This window comes from Centruroides sculpturatus, unplaced genomic scaffold (genome assembly GCF_000671375.1).
Source record: "Centruroides sculpturatus isolate CEXI.00-Female unplaced genomic scaffold, Cexi_2.0 scaffold27, whole genome shotgun sequence".
In the NCBI taxonomy this organism is placed as follows: domain Eukaryota; kingdom Metazoa; phylum Arthropoda; class Arachnida; order Scorpiones; family Buthidae; genus Centruroides; species Centruroides sculpturatus.
In genome coordinates this window covers 1,188,171-1,215,982 of record NW_019384318.1, presented here as the reverse complement: position 1 = coordinate 1,215,982, position 27,812 = coordinate 1,188,171, and the positions used below count along the sequence as shown (strand labels likewise).

The 27,812-nt window shown below is 28.0% G+C and overlaps 1 protein-coding gene across 1 annotated transcript in view; it reads left to right on the top strand.

The window, feature by feature from the left end:
• Positions 1–11,148: 11,148 nt before the first annotated feature.
• LOC111624562 (para-nitrobenzyl esterase-like) overlaps positions 11,149–27,812 on the top strand; it is a 66,183-nt gene continuing 49,519 nt past the window's right edge. The window contains exon 1 of the mRNA XM_023367447.1: positions 11,149–11,635. Coding sequence (XP_023223215.1) covers positions 11,333–11,635 — 303 coding nt within the window. The 5' untranslated portion in view covers positions 11,149–11,332. The remainder of the gene's footprint in view (positions 11,636–27,812) is intronic.

Genomic DNA, 27,812 nt, shown 5'->3' with positions numbered 1-27,812 from the left:
AAGGGCCCTTATTATTTTTTTTTGCACAGAAAAATACCAAAAATTCTGATTTATAGAAGAAAAAAATCAAAAAAAGTGATTCGAAAAAATACAAAAATGCAGAAAACAAAAAATTTATATAAAAATAAGTAAAAAAAAATATAAAATAAGTGAATTTTTACCAAAATTATATATATATTTATTTTATTGTTTAACAATGGTAACTTTTATTGATTTTTTTCTATCAACGTTAAGTCTTTTTGCAAACTGGAAAATCAGATAAGAAGTAAATCTTTAGAATAAAGTAAATATGCGTTTATTTTCTTCTTCTTCTTTTTTTCTCATTTTAGTCGAAGATTTTTCTCCTATTAACAATGCGAAAATAAACTCAAACATTACCGTAACAATATACATATAAATATGAGTACACGTAGATAAGCACATCTTATTTTTAAAATAAATATTTGCACGATTATTGTTCAATTGAAAAATAAAAAATGCCAGCCTCTTCTTCTTCTATCTCTCCCTTCTCTGCTTATATATTCTGTTAAATCTTCTGTTAAGATGATTTCTCCTTCCTCCAAAGATCCACGCTATAAGAATCTACAGTTTGATGCCAGTTACGTTTACTTTAACTTTAAAAAACTTGAAATTTTTATAAAATTTATTAAGTTTAATCAATTTTTCTACATTAAATCTCAAATACGTGCCACTTTCTTTTAAAATTTTCATTGTTTATTTTTTTTTTAATGCGTGCTTTCTTCCAGTTTATCAATATCCAATGTTCTCTTCTCTACTGTTTTCTATGAATTTAATGCTTCACTTTTATGCTTCTTTTTTCTTACTTATTTCTCTAGTTTGTTAGAATAAAAAAATAGTAGAAAACAGTAAGGAGTATGAAGAGAAAGAATAGAAATAAAGGGAAAAGAAGAGCAGAAAATAGCAAGTTATTCTTTCCAGAAGTGGGTGGATAAGAGAAGTCAGGAGTGGGAAGAGGAGGAGAGATGAAACTTCTCTTTATTCTTTGCGGAAATGGCAGGATAAGGAAAGTAAGGAGAAGAAATTGGGCTTTTATTACTCCTTATTTTTTTGTATAAATGGATGATAAGGAAAGTAAGGAGCAGAAGTAAGGCCAAAACGAAGGTAAACAGTATTTAATAGTGCTGTTTTCTGCAAAAGTAAACGAGTGTAGAGTAGTAAAAGTATTAAAAATAATACTTCTTTCCTCTTCCTCCTTTTTCTTTTCCCCTCCTCCTCCTCCTCTTTCTCTGACTGCTCGTCACCGTTTCGTATCCCTGCTCGTCACTCGCGTAACACAAACGAACGTAACAAGCAGAAAAATCAAGATTCTTAATTAAATTAACTGATTTCAACGAGTATTTCATTTATACGCATCTATTTATTTTTGTTTTTTTATATATACAGTATATATAAATTAAAAATTTGTTTTTCTTATCTTCATCAAATTAATTGCAATCAAAAGATAAAGGAAGAAATTTAATTGAATATAATTCCCAGGCTATTTGTTATTTAAAATCTGATTAAACGAGACTATATTTACTCGATACGGCAGGAAATAATCATTTATAGAAAACAAAACAGCATTATCTGTACAATACACATCTTGAATACTGATGACAGAATTAAGGGACAATTTTCCATGGTTTGCTCTATCTCTTTTATACTTGTAACTATAGTTTATTGATATATTTAACTGTATACAAGTACACGTGTACAAATTTTTCCAGTTCTTTTTTATCAGAAACTACGCGTTATACGTTAAATTACTCTTGTAGCCATTATTTGTTGATACCTTTCAAGTATATATATATACATGTATACTTGAAAGATTGAAGTATACGTGTGTACAAAACCAATTTTATGTGTGTATATATGTATATTTAATGATGTTTACATTCTATAGAAGGGTATAAGAACCAAATGGTTGTTATTGTTAAGGAAACTTCTTATCAGAAAGTTGAAAAAAGTCTCTTAGATATTCAGATGTATTTTTAAGTTTAGAATACTTTTATATAATTATTTTTGTTTACTAAATATATATATATATATATTTTATTATTTTTAAATTCTATTCTCTCTCTAAATGGGTTTTTGTTAATTAAAAACGATATAAATTATTAATTTTTCATAATTAAAGTTATATTATTTTTTAATTTTAAATTTGAATTATAGAAAAAGAAAAATGAGTTTTGAATCGAAAAATGTGAAAGTTTTATTACTTATTTTCCTATTTTTCCTAGGAACTAGGAGAATTAGTAATGGAGTAGGAAGAGCAGGAGCAGGACTTGTAAAGATAAGAGAATATCTAGGAAGAGAAGGAGCAGGAATTAGTCTTTTTCATCTTATTCTCATTTGTGCTAAAATAAGAAGGAAAAGACTAATTTTTGCTCATGCTCTTCTTAGATATTCTCTTATCTCTGCAAAAATACTTAGGAAGAGAAGGAGCATAAACAGGGTTGTTTTCTTCTGTTTTCTTGCAGAAACGAGAAGATAAATAGTAATAAGTAAGAAAACAAGGAACTTAAACTTGTTTTCCCTATTTGTTAAATAGATGAATAAGACTTATGAGACTTACTATTATTATTATTCTATTCCTCTTTTCTACTTTCTCTTCTCTCTCTTTCGTTTTTTAATAATACTTTATATATACTTATTGTATTCTTTGTTTTCTTAAATAAAATATTCTTTTATTTTATTTCATTAAACTTTATTTTCTTTTTGAGTGTTTCTATGCTTTTATATCTCTTTTTTTTTTTACGTCTTCATTTTGCATTTTTCTACTTTTCATTTCTTATTTTTGTTTTCGAATTCGTCTTTGTTTTCTGCTTTTCAACTCTGATTTAGACATATATCAATTTTCTTTTGTTTTATTTTTTAATCTCTTCCCCCTCCTCTTCGTTTTACATTTTTTGTGTTTTTGTACTTTCTCTTTTACCTTTGTATTTTTTTATTTGTATTTTTTTGCGTTTTTTCCACCTTCTAACTTTCCCCAATATTCTTGCATTTTTTCACTTCTTTTTCTATCCTCGTTTTTGCATTTTTTCCACTTTTTTGTTATCTGTCCCAATATTTTTGCATTTTTCACTTTCTTTTTTATCTTTTTTTTGCATTTTTTCCGCATTTTCTTCTAACTTTTCCCAATATTTTTGCATTTTTTAACCTTTTCTTTTACTTTAAAATTTTTTTTTGCATTTTTTACTTTCTCTTCTATTTTTTAAAGTCATCTTCTTTTGCTCTTTTCAAGGGCCCTTATTATTTTTTTTGCACAGAAAAATACCAAAAATTCTGATTTATAGAAGAAAAAAATCAAAAAAAGTGATTCGAAAAAATACAGAAATGCAGAAAACAAAAAATTTATATAAAAATAAGTAAAAAAAAATATAAAATAAGTGAATTTGTACCAAAATTATATATATATTTATTTTATTGTTTAACAATGGTAACTTTTATTGATTTTTTTCTATCAACGTTAAGTCTTTTTGCAAACTGGAAAATCAGATAAGAAGTAAATCTTTAGAATAAAGTAAATATGCGTTTATTTTCTTCTTCTTCTTTTTTTCTCATTTTAGTCGAAGATTTTTCTCCTATTAACAATGCGAAAATAAACTCAAACATTACCGTAACAATATACATATAAATATGAGTACACGTAGATAAGCACATCTTATTTTTAAAATAAATATTTGCACGATTATTGTTCAATTGAAAAATAAAAAATGCCAGTCTCTTCTTCTTCTATCTCTTCTCCCTTCTCTGCTTATATATTCTGTTAAATCTTCTGTTAAGATGATTTCTCCTTCCTCCAAAGATCCACGCTATAAGAATCTACAGTTTGATGCCAGTTACGTTTACTTTAACTTTAAAAAACTTGAAATTTTTATAAAATTTATTAAGTTTAATCAATTTTTCTACATTAAATCTCAAATACGTGCCACTTTCTTTTAAAATTTTCATTGTTTATTTTTTTTTTAATGCGTGCTTTCTTCCAGTTTATCAATATCCAATGTTCTCTTCTCTACTGTTTTCTATGAATTTAATGCTTCACTTTTATGCTTCTTTTTTCTTACTTATTTCTCTAGTTTGTTAGAATAAAAAAATAGTAGAAAACAGTAAGGAGTATGAAGAGAAAGAATAGAAATAAAGGGAAAAGAAGAGCAGAAAATAGCAAGTTATTCTTTCCAGAAGTGGGTGGATAAGAGAAGTCAGGAGTGGGAAGAGGAGGAGAGATGAAACTTCTCTTTATTCTTTGCGGAAATGGCAGGATAAGGAAAGTAAGGAGAAGAAATTGGGCTTTTATTACTCCTTATTTTTTTGTATAAATGGATGATAAGGAAAGTAAGGAGCAGAAGTAAGGCCAAAACGAAGGTAAACAGTATTTAATAGTGCTGTTTTCTGCAAAAGTAAACGAGTGTAGAGTAGTAAAAGTATTAAAAATAATACTTCTTTCCTCTTCCTCCTTTTTCTCTTCCCCTCCTCCTCCTCCTCTTTCTCTGACTGCTCGTCACCGTTTCGTATCCCTGCTCGTCACTCGCGTAACACAAACGAACGTAACAAGCAGAAAAATCAAGATTCTTAATTAAATTAACTGATTTCAACGAGTATTTCATTTATACGCATCTATTTATTTTTGTTTTTTATATATACATATATAAATTAAAAATTTGTTTTTCTTATCTTCATCAAATTAATTGCAATCAAAAGATAAAGGAAGAAATTTAATTGAATATAATTCCCAGGCTATTTGTTATTTAAAATCTGATTAAACGAGACTATATTTACTCGATACGGCAGGAAATAATCATTTATAGAAAACAAAACAGCATTATCTGTACAATACACATCTTGAATACTGATGACAGAATTAAGGGACAATTTTCCATGGTTTGCTCTATCTCTTTTATACTTGTAACTATAGTTTATTGATATATTTAACTGTATACAAGTACACGTGTACAAATTTTTCCAGTTCTTTTTTATCAGAAACTACGCGTTATACGTTAAATTACTCTTGTAGCCATTATTTGTTGATACCTTTCAAGTATATATATATACATGTATACTTGAAAGATTGAAGTATACGTGTGTACAAAACCAATTTTATGTGTGTATATATGTATATTTAATGATGTTTACATTCTATAGAAGGGTATAAGAACCAAATGGTTGTTATTGTTAAGGAAACTTCTTATCAGAAAGTTGAAAAAAGTCTCTTAGATATTCAGATGTATTTTTAAGTTTAGAATACTTTTATATAATTATTTTTGTTTACTAAATATATATATATATATATTTTATTATTTTTAAATTCTATTCTCTCTCTAAATGGGTTTTTGTTAATTAAAAACGATATAAATTATTAATTTTTCATAATTAAAGTTATATTATTTTTTAATTTTAAATTTGAATTATAGAAAAAGAAAAATGAGTTTTGAATCGAAAAATGTGAAAGTTTTATTACTTATTTTCCTATTTTTCCTAGGAACTAGGAGAATTAGTAATGGAGTAGGAAGAGCAGGAGCAGGACTTGTAAAGATAAGAGAATATCTAGGAAGAGAAGGAGCAGGAATTAGTCTTTTTCATCTTATTCTCATTTGTGCTAAAATAAGAAGGAAAAGACTAATTTTTGCTCATGCTCTTCTTAGATATTCTCTTATCTCTGCAAAAATACTTAGGAAGAGAAGGAGCATAAACAGGGTTGTTTTCTTCTGTTTTCTTGCAGAAACGAGAAGATAAATAGTAATAAGTAAGAAAACAAGGAACTTAAACTTGTTTTCCCTATTTGTTAAATAGATGAATAAGACTTATGAGACTTATTTTCAATTATTCTCTTCAAAATTATGAGAATAATATGATAAAAGAGTAAAAGAAAAGATAAGCAACCGTTCTTACTCTCCATCCTCCTGCTTCTTCTTGCTCCTTACTTTCTCAAAAAATTCAATAATTACTTTTCTAAAATGAAAGTAACTTAAGTAACAGAATCAAATTCCTTATACACGTTATATATTGAGTTAAATTATTTAAATTTAAACCTCCATATTCATTTTACTGACGTTGAAAGAATATTAAATTAATTATTTATATTCATTTAGAGTCAACGAAGTGAAAATTATTTAACTTTTCAAATGCATAATATATTTGAATTGAAATATATGAATATTATTAAGTTTTATAACAAATAAACAGAATAAAATTCATAAATATGTAGCTCTTTGAGGTTTATTTAAAGGTAAACAAACCCGTCTATAAAGCTCTATGAGGTTTTCTTAGGGTAGACAAACCTTTCTACCTCCAAGAAACCTCAAAGAGCTTCAAACAAGCATTTATTCATTTATTTTTAACAAGTTTCTCGAACAAATTTTATTCAATTTTCCTTAAAATTAAGGATTGAAGAAAATTACAAACGTGTTTACATTGTAAACAAACATCATAAATTCATTATTTTCTATAGAACGAACGATATAAAACAAGGAAAAATCTTTAAAATAAAATAACAAAACCACAATAAATCTAACACAAAATGATTATTTTAACACCTTTAAAATTGCCAAAGTAATAAATAATTTAAGTATCGGTAGATAAGTTGCTTATATATTTATAAACTTAAGTAAAGACACAGCCAAAGTGGAATTTGTACGTATTTTCTATGGCAATTTTCTAAAGATTTATAACAATTTTAAATAATTTATTCATTTATTTTTATCCGAAGACAGATTTTTATTTATTATTCATAAGAAAACATTATCAACAATACTAAAATTTCTAAGGGGGAAAAAAAATGCATTTGTATTACCCAAATAATAGTCAAAAAATACAAATTAATTTAGTTAAACCAATTTAATATCATTAAAATTTATTAAATTTTTCTTCCTCCTCGTCAATAAAATACATTTAAATATATATATATATATATATTTANAGTAAATAAATAGAACAAAAATAAATAAGTTTAGAAAACAGAAATCAAATCATAAACGAAAAATAAAATCAAAAATTTATGGAATTTTCTTTGAATTTTTAACGCTGCAAACCTATTTCTTTCGATAAAATTTAAAGCTATTTTTAGTTTATAAACTTCATAAAATTCGAATTAAAATAGCAATTAAATTTGTTGATGTTTTTAACAATTTCTTTTATGTTTTATTCGCTCCTCCTCCTCCCCTAAGTCTCGTTAATTTATTCCAGAGATGATTAAATTTTAAAGGGGATAATAATTACTTTTTCTTTTTTAAGATTTATGTTTAAATACAATTATTATTATTATTATTATATTTATATAAGTTCTGCATGGAAAAGTATGGGTAGTGATATGGAGATAGGGAAAAACAAAATACACATCGGAAGATCATTGATTAAACTACTTTTTTTTATCGTTTCCTTTCTATTTGATGAACCAAATTACGATGATTTTTAAGTATAAAGTTATCGTAATTTAGCACATAAAGTAGAAAAGAAGCGATAAAGAAATAGTTTAATTAATGTTTTTCCAATGCATATTTCGACGTTTAACCAAGTTTTCTACGTGTTAAAAGCGTTATAAAAAGCTAATTTAACCTGTCTAATGGCCAATTGAGAATTGGCCAAGTGTTACCAGATGAACTAAATCATTAATAGCAAAGCAAAGATCGATCGATATTGCGGAATCGAGTCTGATTAGCCAACATGTACTGATAACACTTCCCTCCTCCTCATCCTCTTCTCCTTCTTCTTCTCCTCCTCCTCCTCCTTCTCCTGCTGATGCTCTTCTTGCTCTTCTCTTCTCTAGAAGCACTTAAATGTGAAAACCACAAGATAACTCTCCTCATTTATAATTAATGCTACTATATTAATAAAATGACAAACTGTTACAAGATTTCTGTGGCGAGAAAAATATATATTTATGTATATATATATATATATAAAGCCTTATAATTACGGTAGTTTGCTATAAAAATAAAAATTCTTAAGAAATTTATCATTACGTGAGACTGTAAAGCGTGAATTTCGATGTAATTTTAAATGAGTTTTCTACTTAAAAATATAATTTTTAACTAATTTTATTATGATTTATAAAGTGAAATTCTCATTTTTGTATCATCGAAATGTTTAATTTAACCAAGGATTTATTTATTTTATAATACATATATATTTATTATTATTATTACGTACGAAAAATATGAGTTTATAACGTGAACTTTGATATTTTCTAACGTATTTAAATGTCATATTTATTAAAATTAACATGAGGAATAGTTAATACGTGCCCGGGCATTTATCCCTACTGAAATTAATTTAAGAGTAATTTCAATATAACTTATTATTTATTAATTATATTCTTTAGCCAGATGATAATTATCTATAATGACGTTTAATTATATGGAGAATTTATTTATTTTACTTGATAAAAATTCCATCATTTAAGGTTTATATAAAATTGATAAATTTAACAAGTTAATTTAATTGTAAAACTAATTTTAATTAATTATAAAGTCGATTTGATAAATTTGATTTTTATTCAAATATAATCATCGATTTCGATTCAATTGTTCGAGAATTTTGTGTTGTGACTAATCTCGAATGAGTCTTCTTGGTTGACAAATTATTATTAAAATCTTTCTCTTCCTGCTTAATTTAAACAACGATTAAATTTAAGGAAATATTATTGAAATGCTAATATATTAGCATAAATTCTAGTTATACAGTAAACAATCGATGTATTGTGTACAAAGTGAAATCAAACACTATCAATATTTACTTAAAAACGTTTGAGTTTTCGAAAATATCTCCTTTTAAATGCGTTTTCATTTTATTTTAATTCTTTCTCGACATTTAAATATTTCTGTTACGTATCTGTTACGTTTAAAAACAAAAATACTACGATTTTTATTGTTACGAATGTGAAATCGATCGGTATTGTGTTACGTCACAATACTTTTCGCTTGTTTTCTTACGTATGTGAAATTGATGTTTAATGTTACGTCACAATACTTTTCGCTTGTTTTCTTACGTATGTGAAATTGATGTTTAATGTTACGTCACAATACTTTTCGCTTGTTTTCTTACGTATGTGAAATTGAGGTTTAATGTTACGTCACAATACTTTAAATTTTTTTTACTGTTACGAATATGAAATTGGTTAGTTTTACGTTACGTCATAATACATTTCGTTCGTTGTTTTATTACGTATTCAATTTTTTTTTTCTAATCTGTTTCGATAGAATAAGCTTTTTTGATAGTTTTTTCTTTTTTATAATTTAAAATTGAATTTTTAAATTTAAATAAAATTTTATTTTTTATATTTTTTAAGTGTTTTCTTTAATATTTTTTTTATAATGTAAATTTTATATTTTATGCCAAGTTTCGTTAATTAGAGAGATTAGAAGTGGAGTTTACTTAACTTCTATATCGTTTACTCAATCAACCATATTCGTCTTTTAAGTTTATTTTAATTTTTGTGACTGTTCACGCGAAATTCTTTGATTTATTAAGTGGAAGAGATGAAAATCTTCCGTGTGTTTCACGTATGAGATCATCGTTAACATTGTTTTATTCCGTCGCCGATTTTTTTACGTGTGTTTGTTTATAAGAAACAAATCTAATTTGTTCATTTTTGCGGATAAAATAGATTTAAATCTGAAATTTTACACCCTTTCACTGTTTAGTCGATTAATCTTGTTAAATTTTTTCTAAAAAATCTTTTCTCAATTTTTTGTGTTTATTTACGTTTATTTTTAAAAGTATTTTCATCAATTTTATTGGTGAAATTGATGAAAATGCTCTGTTTAAAACAATCAATTCCTCATACACGTGGAAAGTTTCATCAGTTTCATGTTTCATGCAAATTTATCAATTTCACACGTGAAATTGATAAAAATGTTTGAAATAAAAAGATATGATCAATTTCACTTACACAAAAAATTTCATCAATTTCACTTACACAAAAAATTTCATCAATTTCACGTATTTATGACGCAAAATTATCAATTTCACGTGTGTATGACGCAAATTTATCAATTTCACACGTGAAATTCATAAAAATGCTTGAAATAAAAGGATTTTATCAATTTCACGTGTATATGACGCAAAACTATCAATTTCACACGTGAAATTGATAATTTTGCGTCATACATACGTGAAATTGTTAATTTTGCGTCATACATACGTAAAATTGATAATTTTGCGTCATACACACGAGAAATTGATAATTTTGCGTCATACACACGTGAAATTGATAATTTTGCGTCATACACACGTGAAATTTATGAAATCCTTTTATTTCAATGCTCTATTTAAAACAATTTAATCAATTTCTCGTACACGTGAAAAATTTTATCAATTTCATCCGTAGATTTTGCAAAATTGTCAATTTAATTTGTAAATAAAGCAATTTTATTGTTAGTATTCATTTACACAAACGAAATTTCTCAATAATTTTATTAATATTTTTGTAAATTTTATATGAACTAATTCGTTTAATTTCACTCGTAAAATTATTTAAATTTCACATTAAAATATTATTGTTTACCTTTCGTTGCTCGGCGATTATATATATAGCCTAATATATACATTTATATCATAAATTATATATAATGTGAATATGTACATATAATTATATAAAATTATAAATAATTTTCATCGATTAATTTATTGACACGAAATTCGACGGATTAAATTTTCATAAGAAAATTTGATTTTACTTTCCAGTTCGAAATTTCATTTCTGGCCATTAAATATGTTAATTTTTTAAATTTCGCGTGAAATTTTGTTAGGTTTTTGCATGCGAAATGCCCGTGAAATTTTCTTAATTTTATATATTCTACGTGTTATATAAAATGTGAAATATCTTCTCGAATTTCGCAGGCATTTCACAGGCAAAAACCCAACAAAATTTCACGCGAAATTTAAAAAATGATTACATTTAACTTACCAAAAAAGAAATTTAAACTGGAAATAAAATGAAATTTTCATAAGAAAAAAAGAAATTCGAATAAAAATTAATAAATAAATCGATTTATTTGTTTATTTATGTGTTACGTATAAGAAGATAACAGCGAAAGAAGTAAATACTATAGAAAAATAACCGGATTAATTAAAATTATATATATTATATAAAAGAAAGTAGAAAAGTTGCAGAAGAGTTAAAGGGGGGAGAAGGGGAACGGGAGAAAGAAAAAGTCGTTTAATTATTGGTTAAGACAGTTCACATTTTAATAAAGGAGTCCGTAAAGCGGGTTAATATTCGCTTCCTATCAGAAAGATAGCTTCCACGGAACATGCGCAGAACGGGGTAGGTCCTGTGCCCGTCTTTCTTTCTTCAGTCTACACTTGACCCTGTGGTCAATGATGTGAGCTAGTCATGTCGTTATTCCTGGCAAGTCGAAGTCCGTACAGCCACCTGGAAGACGAGGACGACGTTGTACGTCAGGTGGTTAACAACAGAAGAGTCAAATGGCACCAACGTCTGCGATTAGCCACGGGGATATTCGCTGCCATCCTGGCAGGAACCGTCGTTCTTGTTGTTGGTATCATCTCATTGCCGACACTGTTACAGAGGTTTTCCTCCGGAAAATCGAAATCCGACCGTATAGAAATCGTCTTTGCCACAACTAACTGTGGCCTGTTAGTTGGAGAAGTGGAAGAAGGCTCTTACGTCTTTAAGGTCAGTACAATACTTCTTTCATCTTCCGATACCACGCGCGAAAAATTCGTAATTAAAGCATCCCTCTTCCTTCTCCTCCTCCTCCTCCTCTTCCTCATCCTCTTTTAAAGTTTAAAAATCTTTTAAAAAGTTCTATAATCTAATTATCAATTATCTTCATTACTATTTCTTTCTATTGTTCTTCCGTGTTTTACGCGTAAATTCCGCTGTAAAATCTACGCGAATCTTCTTATACGCGTATTATTTTTTTAAATATAATTAATCGTTTCGCTTAAATTTAATAAAAAGGAAAAACAAATTAACGTTACGAACGAAGCGGATAGACACACCGACCGACGTAAACTTTCTTCTTTAAGTCACGTTACAAAATTAGTTTCTTTTTTTTTTAGTAATTTATTAGGAATTTAAGTCTTTCTTGTCGTCATTTAGTCGCGTGTGAAATAATTCATGTTGTTCGTCATTCGATTAACTTCTCTAAAATAGCGAGTTACGATGTTATAAAGTTTCGTATAGTAGTCCTTTAGGAGTAACGTAGTCCAAACGTAAATCTCATAATCAATAAATATTATTATCCTGTGTAATGATCAAATTCGTGTATGGTCAACTAACCGTTTCAATGGCTCGCAGTTTTACTTGCTTACTACAAGAGTAACAACAATATACACTTATAAAAATATACGTTTATTAATACATAATTAAAGCGTAACGCAAAAAATACTTAATTAAAATTTTTATTTATATAATATATATTAAAGTTATTTCCTATATTTAAATTTAAATATAAGCTACAAACAATTCCCCCCTCCTCCTGTTTTTTAATCATAAAATGGATGATATAATTCGCCAGATAAATTGCTTATGTGACTAAAAAAAAAATGTCGTCCATTTCGCGAAATTTTATTAAATAAATCGGTTTTTTTTTATTTCGCGTAAACAGCTGATGTAATTGATTAAATAATAAATGTATATTTCACACACACACTTCATTGTTGAAAGTGAGTGGTGAAAAAAGTTGTTTATTTCGTGAAACAGCTGATGAAATTTACAAAATAAATTTGTCTGTTTCATTTAATTGTTAGAATAAATTACAAGTAACTTGATGTTTCTTTCACCAAACAGTTAATGAAATTGATTGTTTATTTCATTTTATTTTTATAATGAAATGAGCAACATTGTCGCATTTCATAGAACAATATTGTTCCATTTCATAGAACAATATTGTCGCATTTCATAGNATTTATTTATTTATTTTATTTAAAATGTATAATCTGGATCTCAAATTATTAGTGTCTTTGTCCCTGTACATTACACTTTTCCAGAAAACAGTAGAGTCGTGCAGGTCCTCTGTGTTATTTTGTTCTAGGGGGAAAATTTTGAATTGAAATCACGTGGCTTCCGGTCTAGAACGGAAGTTACTATATAGTTAATCGGGTCCTCCACCCCCTAAGCTATTCACGTCCGGTCTCGATTTTAGTTTATCTAACACCGTTCTCGAGAATAAGGGAGGACATACAATAAAGGGGTATTGAAATGTATTGTTACCTGTTTTATATGAAATGATTTGGGGTAGTTTATTGTTAAAGATATTGAAGAGGTTTGTTAGAAGATCTATTAAGTTATTTTGAACTTTGAATGGATAGAAAGTATTGTAAAATATTGTTATATATACTTCTACTATTATATATTCGATACTTCGGCGTGATTTAAAACGAACGAGAAGATTCATCTCCATTATCATATCCATTATCTCATCCGAAAGTTGTGTAATTTGAAAGTGGTTATTTGGATGAAGGGAGCCGGTTAGAAGGAACAATTATCTTAAAGTTTAGGGTGAAGAGATGCAAAGAAACTGTGATGATAAGGTTGGAGGAGAGGCGAACGAGATAATAATCTGAATTAAATTAAACATCTTTAATGGAGTGATCTTTTTAACAGGATGATAATTTTAATGAGAGATCCATTGATGAAGGTTAATTCGGTCCAGATGATAATTACACTAAATCCCACTTGTCACTAGACGATTATTCCGGCGAGAAGATCATCTGGACGAGACAATAACTGCATAAAGTCAAGTTTTGTACGATGATTATCCGGATAAGGGGGGGTTAATTAAACGAGACGATGATGATAATGTAACCTGTTTCAGATAAAAAATATAAAGTAGATAAAGGAGTTAACGATAAAGTTTAATCAAGTAGAAATTACGTTTTGTTTAAGATGATAATCGGGATGCGACGTGATGATAGATGGAGAGAGCCTAATAAGCAAAGAAGATAATAGTTGGAAGCAAATGACAATACAGAGAAGATAATACATAATCTGGATGCAGCGATAGTCACAAGAGAGCAATAATATGGATAAAACTATAATATGATGGAAGCGATATTTCTGTCAAGCAGATTATATGTGAGGATAATAGTTTTTGATTAGTTGTTATTCCGGACAGGATGATAATATAGACGAGACGACGTTTTAGACGAGATAATAATCTAGAAGAACGATCATCTAAACGAAATTACAGTCTATACGAGATGATTATCCGATATTATGGATAAGATGATAGCTAAATCAAGTAATGGTTAGATTCGATTTTATGGAAGAGGGGGATCGTTCTCCACTTTTGAAATTATTTTGATCCTTAAAGGATTTTTATTTCCTTCTTATTTCCTTGAAATATTATCTGTAGCACGCTTCTAACGTAGAAAAAAATATATATATATATGAAAAGTTATAAATAAATAAATTAAAGGGTTTCTCGCTTTTATTTATTATTATTATTTTTTTATGTATTTTTTGAGGATGATGAGGACGTTGTTTCTCCTCCTCTTCTTTTTTTATGATGAAGTGTGTAAGAGGTTAGAGGCATTAAATATCAAAATTTCCTTTGGTAATTTCGTTATTACCCTTAAAAAAAAAATGGTTAGTAAATTGTAAGATCAATGTATTCGTGACTGTTTTATTGTGTTTAATGGTTTTTTTTTTCTTTACCCGGTATTTAAACTGGGAAATATTGTTATACACCTACTCTCTTTTATATTCAATACTTTGGTGCGGTTTAAGATGAACGAGACGGTTATTATAATCATCGCCTCTTATAAAGGTGTGTAATTTGATGAGGTTATTATTTAAATAAAGGGTTCGGTTGGAAGGAAATTATCTCGAGATTTCAAGAGAAGGATGCGAGTGAAGTATTGAAAAGTATTCTTACACTTCTAGTGTTTTACGTATTCATCGTCTCGTTTAAAGGTGTGTAATTTGATGAGATTATCACTTAAATAAATAAATAACCAATAAAAATTATTGTGACATAGTCACAATGCCGACGGGGGTGCAATTTTTAATCACGTGTTTTTTATTTATTTATTTATTTTATTTAAAATGTATAATCTGGATCTCAAATTATTAGTGTCTTTGTCCCTGTACATTACACTTTTCCAGAAAACAGTAGAGTCGTGCAGGTCCTCTGTGTTATTTTGTTCTAGGGGGAAAATTTTGAATTGAAATCACGTGGCTTCCGGTCTAGAACGGAAGTTACTATATAGTTAATCGGGTCCTCCACCCCCTAAGCTATTCACGTCCGGTCTCGATTTTAGTTTATCTAACACCGTTCTCGAGAGTAAGGGAGGACATACAATAAAGGGGTATTGAAATGTATTGTTACCTGTTTTATATGAAATGATTTGGGGTAGTTTATTGTTAAAGATATTGAAGAGGTTTGTTAGAAGATCTATTAAGTTATTTTGAACTTTGAATGGATAGAAAGTATTGTAAAATATTGTTATATATACTTCTACTATTATATATTCGATACTTCGGCGTGATTTAAAACGAACGAGAAGATTCATCTCCATTATCATATCCATTATCTCATCCGAAAGTTGTGTAATTTGAAAGTGGTTATTTGGATGAAGGGAGCCGGTTAGAAGGAACAATTATCTTAAAGTTTAGGGTGAAGAGATGCAAAGAAACTGTGATGATAAGGTTGGAGGAGAGGCGAACGAGATAATAATCTGAATTAAATTAAACATCTTTAATGGAGTGATCTTTTTAACAGGATGATAATTTTAATGAGAGATCCATTGATGAAGGTTAATTCGGTCCAGATGATAATTACACTAAATCCCACTTGTCACTAGACGATTATTCCGGCGAGAAGATCATCTGGACGAGACAATAACTGCATAAAATCAAGTTTTGTACGATGATTATCCGGATAAGGGGGGTGGGTTAATTAAACGAGACGATGATGATAATGTAACCTGTTTCAGATAAAAAATATAAAGTAGATAAAGGAGTTAACGATAAAGTTTAATCAAGTAGAAATTACGTTTTGTTTAAGATGATAATCGGGATGCGACGTGATGATAGATGGAGAGAGCCTAATAAGCAAAGAAGATAATAGTTGGAAGCAAATGACAATACAGAGAAGATAATACATAATCTGGATGCAGCGATAGTCACAAGAGAGCAATAATATGGATAAAACTATAATATGATGGAAGCGATATTTCTGTCAAGCAGATTATATGTGAGGATAATAGTTTTTGATTAGTTGTTATTCCGGACAGGATGATAATATAGACGAGACGACGTTTTAGACGAGATAATAATCTAGAAGAACGATCATCTAAACGAAATTACAGTCTATACGAGATGATTATCCGATATTATGGATAAGATGATAGCTAAATCAAGTAATGGTTAGATTCGATTTTATGGAAGAGGGGGATCGTTCTCCACTTTTGAAATTATTTTGATCCTTAAAGGATTTTTATTTCCTTCTTATTTCCTTGAAATATTATCTGTAGCACGCTTCTAACGTAGAAAAAAATATATATAAAGTGTTTTCCTCGCTGATTTCCTATCTAATATATAACATGGAATAACATTTTATATTGATTTATCACGAAAATTCTAACCATTAGTTGCATGATCGAGCGCAAGAGTTGGATAACCACAAATTATCGATACGTTTTGGCAATTTCCCTCCCGGCCTTTTGCTTTTATCATATTAAAATTGATAATTTTTGGGATAAATTGAATTTAAGAGAAAATTTTGTTTCTGTTTCTGAAAAATCTGTAAAAATTTTTATTCTTTATTTATTAATGAACACATTTCTGATCGATTGAATGATTTCCTACTCTTTCTCTTTCACGTTCTCTTTCTCTTTCTCTTTCTCTTTCTCCTTCATCCCCTTTGTAAATCTACTTATTGGATTTTATATAATAAGCACTTCCACAAAATAAGTTTTCAATACTAATTTTAAAAGTTTTACCAATCGATATTTACATAAATTCTTTTATTATTATTATTTTTTTGAATAAAAAAAAATGCATTTTAAATGCTTTTGATTGAAATTTTTATTTGTCATATTTGCCAAGGAAAATCGATAATTTATAACAGTTAAAAAGTGGTTTAAACTGGATTTATGTATGTAAATTTCGAATATAAAATACGAACAGATTCTTTTTCCATTGTTTATAACTCTTTTTTTTTCGTATTTTATATACAATTTATAAATGAAATTCGTTGGTTTTATTGTTAATTTTTATTGTTTTCGATTGTTGTTTACGTAAACGTTCATTAATTTTAATCTATTTCATCAGCTGTTTGCTTTTGTGTACGTTTCTGCAGAAATAAATTAGTTTCATTTTTGAAATTATTTCTTTAATTTTTACTCATTTATTTTATTAAGTTTTTTATTATATCTTACGTAACAATAACAAAAATATAACATACATTTCATTAATTCTTTCCACGCGTTTATTGTTTTCATATAAATAAATCTATTTCATCATCTGTTTTATTGTTAGATACGTAACAATCGATAGTATTTAATCTATTTTATTATTATTTCTATTACAGAGTGTGCGTAACAATGAAAAATATATAATCAATTTCATCAGCTGTGTTTACACGTGTTTAAATATAAATAAATACTTTTTTTAAATCTGTTTATTTAGTTAAATAATCTTTTACCTTTCTGATTTTAACCAAGAAAATTAGAAAGTTTAGAAGGGATTACGTTAGAAAATTTCACTTTTATTAAATTATAAAGCTTATAATAATAACAATAATATAGAATTTGAGCTGTTTTATAACTTTCCACTTTCTTACGTCGGCTTAACATTAATCTATTTAATACATTTAGTCATAAAAGTTCACATCAAAGCACCTGTTTAGCAGATAGTGGGACAATACCCGCATTACTGCATCGTTGTGCAGCAAATAGACATTTACAGGTGTACTTGACGTTTGCCACAACCACTAAGCAGTCTTATCTACACGTTTATCTACCATACCACTTAATAAAATGATAATTAGTGGAATTTTCCCTTCAAACTTGCGTTATAAAATCGATGTAACTTTTACGTGTTACTTAGAAAATATTCTATATTTTATATATATTTTTCTTCCTTCAAAACAAACAAATTCCAGTCGTTCTTTAATGGTTCCTTGTTACCAACAAAACAAAACATATATATGTGTGTGTGTTGTATAAGTAGAATTCTTTTTTTAAAGTATGAATACTTACTCATAGCTTTAAAAAAAAGAAATCAGACTGATTTATTATAGAAGAAGTAATGTATAGAGGAAGATATATAACAGAGAAATAAAAACACAATCAGAAAATTTCCTTTCTGGCATGGATACAGTTGCAAACAATGTACTGTACTTTTATAGCACCTTATATGATGAACAACTCCCAAATGCTAAAAGACTGCAGACAGTCGAACAATTTATTGTTTGGCCAACAAACATTGTCTTTTTCTCCACAATAACCTTTATAAACACACAAAGAAAAGTTTACTTTTAAAGGTTACAAAGTTTCTTTATAGAAAATTGTACTGTACAATGGTATAAAATTAATAATAAGTATTAGAAAAATCCATTAAAACAATAGAATTTTAAATAGAAAAAAAAATGTTATTGTATTTCTTTATTTCCAATTGTTACGTATGTAATAAAATAATAACGAAACAGATGACAAATATGTAACATGTGATGAAACAGATTTGTTTACATTATAATAATAAACACGTGAGTTCGTATAACGAAATAGATTATATTTTTTGATTGTTACGTAGACAATAATAGAGACATATGTAATAATGAAACAGATTTGTTTACATTACAACAATAAACACGTGGGTTTATATAACGAAATAGATTGTTTTTTTTATTGTTACGTAGACAATAATAGAGACATATGTAATAATGAAACAGATTTGTTTACATTACAACAATAAACACGTGGGTTCATATAACGAAATAGATTGTTTTTTTTTTTTATTGTTACGTAGATAGAAACGGAGGCACGTGTAATAACGAAACGGACAATAAATTTGTAACATACGACGAAATAGATTTATTTATGTTATAATAATAAACACGTGGTTACGGTTAACGAAAAAAAATATATATAATATATTTGTGATTTTTTTTTCTTGTTTTTACGTAGATAAGTATCAATTAATGTGCATAAACAACGAAAAATGAGTAATGCATTTTATTATTATCGATAGTTAAAAAGTCAAAGTAAGTTATCGTACAGAAATATTATTTATTTATTTATATTTATACATATTTTTATGCAAAATTTGAACATTAAAATCATAAGAAAAGAAAGAAAAAGAAAAGAATATAAAACCTCGCATCTAAAATGGAAATTTGATTCAACTTCGTGCACTAAGAAATATCAGAGTTTACTTTGAAGAAATGTTAGAGAGCAAAATCTGTCATGTAATACATCAAAAATAGCTGAAGGATAAAAACATTTATTGCTGTAAGTTATATATATATATATATATTTTCGATTTTTACCTTTAAAACGGTTTACAATATCAAAAAAAGAAGAAGAAGAAATTGTCTTCTCTTGTTTAGAAATTTTACTTTTCCTCTTCTTACTTTAATAAATAAAATACATTTCGGATGATGAATAATATATAGATATATTTTTTTCTATTATTTTATTAAATATTTTACTGTAATGTTTATCAATTTTTTTTTAAAATATTCTTCTTCGGTTTTATGACTTAATAAATAAAAATAATAAAAAATTCTGTCACTAAGTCAAACTGTATAATGGAAGAAAGACTTTGTGCGATCGTCATTTTACATTATAATTTTCTGGAGTTTTTTATACGAGAAATTAAGCGTGAAAGAAGAATGTTCTGGTAAAGAAAGAAAGAAAAAAAATAGGAAGAAAAATCTAGTTTTAAATCTTAGAAATTGCTAAACATAATTTTAGTTTTGTAATAATCGAGTTAAATTTGAATAACTCGAGAAAATAGCTAATGTAACTACCTCTCGTTTATGGAAATATTGTCAAATGTTAAAAAATAATGGCACATTAGTCGCTTGATTGATGTTTTAATATATTTTTTTCTTCTATTTTATGTTATTTTATTTCTTTTTTTTTGGTTGAGGGAATGAATGTATTATACCTTACACCGTTTCGATTCATCTCGCTAGATTACTTTTTCCTCTTTTTTCTTTTTTTTTTCTTCTATTTAATGCATGACAAGTTTTGTAGAAATGTGTGTGTGTGTGGCTCTCGACGATTATTAAATGAGACGAAATTAAAAATTAGTCAAAAGACTGAAGTACCGGTCATTTACAAGTAAATGAATATTCGTAATGATGCTACGAGGAAAAGGAAAAAAAATTAGTAATGTTAAAAAAATCGTTTGTAGAATGTTTATGGGATGTATAATGTGTGTGTGTTTTTGTGTGTGTAAAATGGCATTGTCTGTAGAATGTGTTTTATATATCAATTATACAGCCTGTAGGCAATTGAACGGTAGGGTAACTCTGCTCATATGCATTACAGTAGTGTATTTTACAGTAGAAGTAATGTATGAGGTAATGATGCTTATAGGCATTACAGTAGAGATAATGTATGAGGTAATTATGTATGAGGTACTTCTACTGTAAAATACACTACTGTAACGCCTATATGCTTATAGGCGTTACAGTAGTGTATTTTACATTTTATATATCAATTATACAGCCTATATGTATTTTATATATCAATTATACAGCCTATAGGCAATTGAACGGTAGGGTAACTCTGCTCATAGGCGTTACAGTAGTGTATTTTACAGTAGAAGTAATGTATGAGGTAATTATGCTTATAGGCATTACAGTAGTGTATTTTACAGTACAGGTAATGTATGAGGTAACGTATGGTTATAGGCATTACAGTAGTGTATTTTACAGTAGAGGTAATGTATGGTTACAGGCATTACAGTAGTGTATTTTACAGTAGAGGTAATGTATGGTTACAGGCGTTACAGTAGTGTATTTTACAGTAGAGGTATTTTTATAAAGGTAATGCAAGGTAATTATTGCTTATAGGCATTAATTACAGTAGTGTATTTTACAGTAGAGGTAATGTATGAGGTAATTATGCTTATAGGCATTACAGTAGTGTATTTTACAGTAGAGGTATTTTTATAAAGGTAATGCAATGTAATTATTGCTTATAGGCATTAATTACATTAGTGTATTTTACAGTAGAGGTAATGTATGAGGTAATTATGCTTATAGACATTACAGTAGTGTATTTTACAGTAGAAGCATTACACTTAGGTAATATATAAAGACAATCATGTTTAAGCAAATATGCTAGATAATTATAAAGGCAGCTGCATTATAGACATTAACGTTTGAATTATATTGGGTAATTGTGTAGACAATTAAAATAAATATATTATAATTGCCTAGACAATTCCTTACTATAAGCATTTATATTAAAACGTATATATTGAAGCAATTATACCATATTATAGGATTATATAAGCAGTTATATTATCACTTCTAATAGAAACTATTGTACTATATAATATAATTATATAGTACAATAGTTTCTATTAGAAGTGATAGCAGTTATATTATNAAAATATTCTTCTTCGGTTTTATGACTTAATAAATAAAAATAATAAAAAATTCTGTCACTAAGTCAAACTGTATAATGGAAGAAAGACTTTGTGCGATCGTCATTTTACATTATAATTTTCTGGAGTTTTTTATACGAGAAATTAAGCGTGAAAGAAGAATGTTCTGGTAAAGAAAGAAAGAAAAAAAATAGGAAGAAAAATCTAGTTTTAAATCTTAGAAATTGCTAAACATAATTTTAGTTTTGTAATAATCGAGTTAAATTTGAATAACTCGAGAAAATAGCTAATGTAACTACCTCTCGTTTATGGAAATATTGTCAAATGTTAAAAAATAATGGCACATTAGTCGCTTGATTGATGTTTTAATATATTTTTTTCTTCTATTTTATGTTATTTTATTTCTTTTTTTTTGGTTGAGGGAATGAATGTATTATACCTTACACCGTTTCGATTCATCTCGCTAGATTACTTTTTCCTCTTTTTTCTTTTTTTTTTCTTCTATTTAATGCATGACAAGTTTTGTAGAAATGTGTGTGTGTGTGGCTCTCGACGATTATTAAATGAGACGAAATTAAAAATTAGTCAAAAGACTGAAGTACCGGTCATTTACAAGTAAATGAATATTCGTAATGATGCTAAGAGGAAAAGGAAAAAAAATTAGTAATGTTAAAAAAATCGTTTGTAGAATGTTTATGGGATGTATAATGTGTGTGTGTTTTTGTGTGTGTAAAATGGCATTGTCTGTAGAATGTGTTTTATATATCAATTATACAGCCTGTAGGCAATTGAACGGTAGGGTAACTCTGCTCATATGCATTACAGTAGTGTATTTTACAGTAGAAGTAATGTATGAGGTAATGATGCTTATAGGCATTACAGTAGAGATAATGTATGAGGTAATTATGTATGAGGTACTTCTACTGTAAAATACACTACTGTAACGCCTATATGCTTATAGGCGTTACAGTAGTGTATTTTACATTTTATATATCAATTATACAGCCTATATGTATTTTATATATCAATTATACAGCCTATAGGCAATTGAACGGTAGGGTAACTCTGCTCATAGGCGTTACAGTAGTGTATTTTACAGTAGAAGTAATGTATGAGGTAATTATGCTTATAGGCATTACAGTAGTGTATTTTACAGTACAGGTAATGTATGAGGTAACGTATGGTTATAGGCATTACAGTAGTGTATTTTACAGTAGAGGTAATGTATGGTTACAGGCATTACAGTAGTGTATTTTACAGTAGAGGTAATGTATGGTTACAGGCGTTACAGTAGTGTATTTTACAGTAGAGGTATTTTTATAAAGGTAATGCAAGGTAATTATTGCTTATAGGCATTAATTACAGTAGTGTATTTTACAGTAGAGGTAATGTATGAGGTAATTATGCTTATAGGCATTACAGTAGTGTATTTTACAGTAGAGGTATTTTTATAAAGGTAATGCAATGTAATTATTGCTTATAGGCATTAATTACATTAGTGTATTTTACAGTAGAGGTAATGTATGAGGTAATTATGCTTATAGACATTACAGTAGTGTATTTTACAGTAGAAGCATTACACTTAGGTAATATATAAAGACAATCATGTTTAAGCAAATATGCTAGATAATTATAAAGGCAGCTGCATTATAGACATTAACGTTTGAATTATATTGGGTAATTGTGTAGACAATTAAAATAAATATATTATAATTGCCTAGACAATTCCTTACTATAAGCATTTATATTAAAACGTATATATTGAAGCAATTATACCATATTATAGGATTATATAAGCAGTTATATTATCACTTCTAATAGAAACTATTGTACTATATAATTATATTATAGCACAAGCACTGTCTGTAGTATATATATATATACGATAGAATATATGTTAAGTTTATATATAAAATATTTGATATATACAGTAAATATCCTTAGATCATAAGGGTATACTCTAGTAAGATATACGTGATCCTATCTGTGAGTTAAAATGTGTTATAAGATATATTATCCTATTGGAGAGTAGAATAATATATATTATACTAATAAATCTTACTCTTTATAGGGGTAGTGGATAGGATAAGTTATTCTATCCTTTATAAAATGTAGGATAAAACAGTACCGTAAATTATTTAGCAAAAAATAAAACATTTCAAAGCTTAAAATATACGCAAATTTGCTTTAAAATAATTAATTTTAATTAAAAAAACGTGAAGGATAGAAGAGATTTTCGGGTGATCTTATGTGGGAGAAGCGTTAAATTAGGCAGAAAAATGTAATTTTATCATTTTGTTTCCTTCTCGAGAAGCATTTTATTATATATCTATAACATTTATCTTGATAAATTGCGTATAAAAATCAAAAAGTTTGATATCTTATTCAAAAAATTCGAGATTTATAACAGCATAAAAGAATCAAACAGCCACCATTTTACCTTAAAAAAAAAGATAATAATAATAAAATGGTGGAAAGTAAAGAAATTCTACAACACGCTTGAAAAATAGAATATATCCTGAAAATTTCAAGCTTCTATATCCGATAGATTAAACAATAAAGACAGACAGACGGACCTACAAGGCTGTAAAAATAAAAAATAAATTTATGGACGATTTTTTGCGAGAATTTATGTACGAGAGCTTACATTGAAGATAAAATAATTTTTAAAGAAAAACAATTATTAATAATGCAGAACGAATGAAATACATAGAAAAAGAAGTTCAAGAGGGAGAAAATAGAAAATATCCTGAAAATTTGAAGATTCTATTCAATAGATTAAACGATACGGACAGACAAACTAATGGACTAAGTAAAAAAATGGAAAGCACTTACATAAAAGGTATTTTTCTTGTAAAATTGTACTTGATGGGCGAAAAATCATGATATGAAGAAGAGGAGGAAGAAGATGAGGGAGAAGAATAAGAACAGAAAGAAGAGGAGGGGGAGGGAGAAGAGGAAGAAGCAGGAGATGAGGAAGAAGAAGATGAGGGAGAAGTATAAGAACAGAAAGAAGAAGAGGAGGGAGGGAGAAGAGGAAGAAGAAGAAGGAGATGAGGAGGAAGAAGATGAGGGAGAAGTATAAGAACAGAAAGAAGAAGAGGAGGGAGGGAGAAGAGGAAGAAGAAGAAGGAGATGAGGAGGAAGAAGATGAGGGAGAAGTATAAGAACAGAAAGAAGAAGAGGAGGGAGGGAGAAGAGGAAGAAGAAGAAGGAGATGAAGAGGAAGAAGATGAGGGAGAAGAATAAGAACAGAAAGAAGAGAAGGAAGGGAGAGAAGGAGGAGGAAGAAGAATCAAAAGAGAAGGAAGAAGGAGAAGAGAAAAACAAAGAAGTAGAAGGAGAAAATATGTGTTTTATACATTGTTTATTCTTCGTTATTTTATTCTGTTGAAAAATTAAAACATACCATGAAAATTTAAAGCTTACACAGCCGATATATTAAACAATAAAGACAAACAAATGAACGGACAACATAAAAAATATAAAAATTTTTAAGCGATTTTTTTATAAGAAATGATGCCTTAACAGTTGCGAGAAAGTATCTTGTATCGAAGATAAAATAATATCATTAAAAAATAAAATATAATAACGTAGAAAGAATAAATATACGGTTTTTTTCTGTTCATCGAAGAAGAGGAAGGAGAAGAAAAATAAATAAATCTATTTGCGTGAAGATAAAATTCACGAAACTCTTAAAAAATAAATATCTGCAGAGAGGAAAGCACGACAAATATTTTATTATTATGTTAAAATATTAAAGATATTGTGCCTTAAAAACAATGCACTTTTTTTTAAAAAACTTGTGTAAACCGGACTCGAACGGTACCGAAAAATTTTTCGCCTTTAGGCAGGTGTCCGTTTCGAACAGGTTCTACTGTATTTACTAAATGGATGGGGTGCTTTTTTTCGATAGAACTTTAAAGAAGTGTCGAAGATTTTATTGGTCGTTGTAGAAAGGGAGAAGAAGAAGAGGAGGAAGAAGGGGAGAGTATGAAGAAGGATCTTTTGTAAGAGCCAATTTTTGGGTTAAGAAAAAGATTTTGGTAATTCGAAAATGGAAGAAGAATAAAAAGAAGAAAGGAACACGACATTTTATAGCAGAAAAAGTGAAAGTAAATCGAAATGGAGATGATGACGAAACGTTTTGCATAATAGAAGAGTCTGAATGACCGAAACTATCGATGTTATTCACCTGTTTGGGTATTCCCTATCGATTTACAAGACCGTCGAGAATAGGGAAAATTCCCTTAAAATTACGTAACGTACCGAATAAGACGGGCACTCTAATGAGTTAGGAAGTCAATACTCTACGTTCCAAATGGAAAAAAAATAGTAGTAAAATTTGTTGAAATTTCGATGGAATATTCCGGAAAATAATAAGAGTAAAATCTGCTTTCCTTCGTTTTATTATTATTATTATTATTTGTTTCATCGACCGTTCGTTTGTCTTCTCGATTCTGTTGGGGATAGAAGTTTAAATGGTGTAATTGTTAGGCTGTTCGTACGCTCGTTTTGCATCCGAACGTTGGTTTAAGTGTTGTGTTCTTAGTTTTAATATAATTATCTTTTAGTGAAGAACGTCGAGAATTTCCTTACAAAATGACGAAATTTTGATTCGAGATTAGTGAATTCGTGCGTTGAATTAGTCAGGTTATGCAGGATTTTGGGCCGAATTAGATGGGTTAATCCCAATTTTGGATTGAATTAAATGTATTAAGCACGATTTCAATTTATTTCAATAGATTTACGTATATTTTAATAAATTTTAAATCATAATTTACAGCAAAACAAAACGAAATAAAAAGAAAGAAAAAAAAAGCTAAATCCCCCTTCAAGTTTACAATACATTTCAATTGTAAGTAGACACGACAACGGTACATTTCCTTACTCTAAAACGACTTTACAACATTTCAAGAATAGAAAATACACACAAAAAACACACGTAAAAAAAGGTGCTTGACAGAATTGTATAACAACACTCCTTTCACTTCGATAAAAATATTTCATTAAAATTAATTAAAACTTCCTTTAATTGTTACGACTCCCTTCTAGAAGTAAAAAAATAAATAAATTCTCATTTTTAAATCGTATATATATAATTAATTTAATCACTCGCTTCTCAAATCCCACTTTTTAATAATGGAAATGGTCGGAGGATGGAGAGGAAGAAAGGAGGAAGGATGCTTCAAGTTTCTAAAGTAGAGAAGATAGACAATGGATTAGCATTTTCGCTATTTATGGGTCGAAAGGACAGTTTTATTACCATTTTGAACTTTTAATGGAAAAGGAATAGCGAACTGTTTGTTAGCTAAGTGGATGCTTACGTAAGGGGATGTTGCAGTAATGATGCATAATTGGACGGATATAAACAGTAGAGAATAATAATAAATTTTTGTATATTCGCCCACATAAATTACTTAATTTTTTTTTCCTCCCTAAATTTCCCTTTCTTCTATCGAATATACGAGAGAATAAATTACATCAAACTATTTTACTGGTTCCTTAATTGCGAGTTATACATTGTTTCGCCTGCCAACGAACGATTAGATTAATAAGGAGGAATATATTTTATAATTAATTTGAATGTCGTCGTCGAATAGTTTGTTTAATATCCGAATAATATAATTTAATCTGGCATTTTCTCCTTATATTTTTCATTAATTACGATTTTAATAATTATTCCGTTTGCAATTGGATTTTCGGAAATTCGTCAAGACATTTTGATGTTCCTGATATCGGTTTGGAAGCTGTTACTGATTGTAAGAGGCAGAAGCAGCAGCAGCTGGCTGTTGCTGCTTAGTTAAGGTCCCTTGCTGAATTTCAAATCGCCTTCCTGTAGTTTCTTTGCTGAAATTCTCGTTAAGGATCTTGTAAGAAACTTATCGTCTCTTAGAAAATTATAGCATGAAAATACCCGCTTTAAACGAGGGATTTTATTTTTATTCGATGACGACGGCGTTGACGTGAAATTTTGTATTTTTTAGTAAAATTATAAGCTTTTTTTTTTACTATTTTCCATTCAAAATACCATAATTTTTTTATTAAGAAACTCGTGCCCAAGATACTAAAAATACTCTTCATTTTGTAGATGAAGTAAATTTCTGAGTTTTATACTCTTTATTTTATAAATTAATTAAAATTTTCTTTAATTTTTTGATGATAAGTGAAATTTTCGTATGTTTTTTAAATTAAAAATTCCTTAATTTAAAAGAATTGCAGTTTCTTTTGCTAGAAAAATCATATCATAGATGATTCTTCATCCTTAAATTTCTAA